The sequence below is a fragment of the Trichoplax adhaerens genome, genomic scaffold (assembly GCF_000150275.1).
Source record: "Trichoplax adhaerens TRIADscaffold_2 genomic scaffold, whole genome shotgun sequence".
NCBI lineage: Eukaryota > Metazoa > Placozoa > Uniplacotomia > Trichoplacea > Trichoplacidae > Trichoplax > Trichoplax adhaerens.
The window spans coordinates 9,672,277-9,674,792 of NW_002060944.1; the positions used below are offsets into that span (position 1 = coordinate 9,672,277).

General features: G+C 32.7%; 1 protein-coding gene across 1 annotated transcript in view; it reads right to left on the reverse strand.

The window, feature by feature from the left end:
* Positions 1 to 438: 438 nt before the first annotated feature.
* The window catches only part of TRIADDRAFT_53985 (uncharacterized protein), a gene marked incomplete at both ends in the record, with an annotated part of 2,631 nt that continues 553 nt past the window's right edge, over positions 439 to 2,516 (reverse strand). Inside the window, 2 exons of the mRNA XM_002110178.1 lie at positions 439 to 749; positions 884 to 1,551. Of these exons, the coding sequence (XP_002110214.1) occupies positions 439 to 749; positions 884 to 1,551 (979 nt within the window). The remainder of the gene's footprint in view (positions 750 to 883; positions 1,552 to 2,516) is intronic.

The window sequence follows — 2,516 nt, forward strand, 5'->3', positions numbered from 1 at the left end:
CTCTGTGATTGCTTTTCTGTGCTTCATAAATCTGTTTACATTTTATAATCCATTCGCAAATATACTCATACATAGTCTGCTTGGAGTCATTGCTAATACAATTTTCCAGCTGTATTTTTTTCATCCATTCGCACATTTTCTTGCATATGGTCAGCTTTGAGTTATCGCTAATACGATTTTTCCAACAACTAATTAGAAGTGGTACACATAACCAGTACCAAAAGAAACTAACGTTTTTATGAATGAGATTGAAATAAGGACTACATTTAATCCATGAACAGTAATTTTCGATAATGAGCAGGTAAATAAAATGTGTGCAAGGGATTAAAATGAGTAGAACTTTAATTGCAGCTACTACCTTGCTATCATCACCCGTTTGTTGGTTTAGAAATTTCATATTAATAGCCCAACCGTTATCCGTTGCCTTATATAACTTTTTTATGTAATTTTTTTTTTTTCTAAACTACAGTTTGATTTCTTTTCTTTATAATGATCGTAAACTGCAGATTTTAAACCATTGGTTAATTTACGATCTAATGTAGTCTTGCCTTCTTGATTAAAAATTACAATAAAAAAATTTTCGAAACTAAATTTCCCATTGTTGACAATGACATCAAGCTTAATCTTGCATCCCATATCATTTTTGCCGCTCTCTTTTAACTTGTTCATAACATCTGCCCGTAATTTTTCATCGAGATCACTAACAAGTACGTCGTTGTTGTCCAAGTATATTTTCTGCAGCGAATTGCCTATGTAGAACATGATAGAATTAATTTAGGACATAGTCCTGTAGTTATTCAGGATGATAGCGCATCTAATCGTAATAAAGGTACTAATATTTTTAAAAATATAAATCTTTGATATAAATACACAGCATAATTACCTTCCGAAGGTAACGTTATTATTCTAGGGTTGACTGATACAGCTTTCTGGAATGCCTTTTCCATTATATTAATGCTTTTATAGCATGCCCTCATTGCATTTTCTTTTGATTGACAAAGATTTTCTAGCTGAAAAATGATCAAAGACAATGGCAAGGACGATCTACAAGTGGAATATAAAGTGTTCAAGTCCAAGTTCTCGAGGCTTAATGTATTTCCTGATCCATAAATTTCATAATATGTAGACATAATTAAAGCTGATCCTAGCCAAAACAACTTTAATAGATCATTAGATACATATATCACTTTTCTTGTTTTCTTTGAGCATAAACAGTGGCATAATGATGTATCAGTCTCCATAATCTTTTCTTCAGGCTTACGGTTACCATAAAGGCTCGAGCTCAAAATAACCGTTAAAATTCTTAAATATGCTAGCCCCAAAAATCCTGAATATTGTGGATCCGGTCTGCAGCAATAAATTTCTGTCGCAATTTGCTGGTCAAGAGATTGCTTTTTAAATTCATTATTAATTAGATTTACCAGAAACCCAATCCATATAAAGAAAAGCATTAAATATCTGCAGTAGCGTAATACTGATAAACTTGATGTAAATAACGCCGTAAAAGTAATTTCTTGAGTTTCGGATACTGAACAATAATCATTTTCATCCCTATGGTATAATGCAATAATACAAATCATTCATCCTGCATTATTAAATTTCATTCATATATTAATAGTTCATATTTATATAGAATCACTACGAATTTGCCGATTTTTAATATAGTTTTGGTTTGAGGTTTATCTAGGAGAGAAATATAGTTTATTACACGTTTCCTGGTGATGGAAGATCGTCGGTACATGTACGTTTGGTTGTATTGCAGGTAAATGTCTTATGGACATCCCTAATACTGCATTTATATATTTTTCACGGTATGTCTGTAATTTAATGTTGTTTGGTCTTCGAGAAAGTGATTCAGGTTTTGTGTTGGTAATTAAAGAGTCTACTTTATTGATAATGTTGTCATATATCCTATTTTACACGACTAGTGACTTATGAACAGAACACGTATAGTATGCAACAGAGTATATCCCATCTTAATGTACTAGGCAATCAGACATTGACACCTATTAGTTCTGCACTGGTATTATACTACACTATATTGTATATCGATTTTCCTTTCGACACTTGATGGTTCGCTTTCGTACACTCATCCTCGTCGCTCTTGTCATCTTGCTCATCAATAAAAACCTATCTCTTACTATATCTTGTGTATCAATTCTTTATCAGACCATAAGTGTCGTAACATCGACTACTCTTGTTACCTTGTAGTGTACGCGACATAGAACATGGGGAATCCTAGATATCGTACAATACTATTTAAGGCTTATCTACACCTTATCTACTGTTACTAGATTAAGATCACATGCTACAAATGTTCACGTGCATTAGCATATAGTATTAAAGTTATGTTCGTACTAGAGCGGATTTATTGTCACAGTTCTTACGTCTCGTTAACGTGTGTATGATATCGCGCTTGATATGTGCTTCCAATAAAGCAGACTAAAGGAAAGCTCAAAGTCTCAGATTCTTGATCTCGTTACAAGAAGAAACATTACAGATAGTATACTACGTAA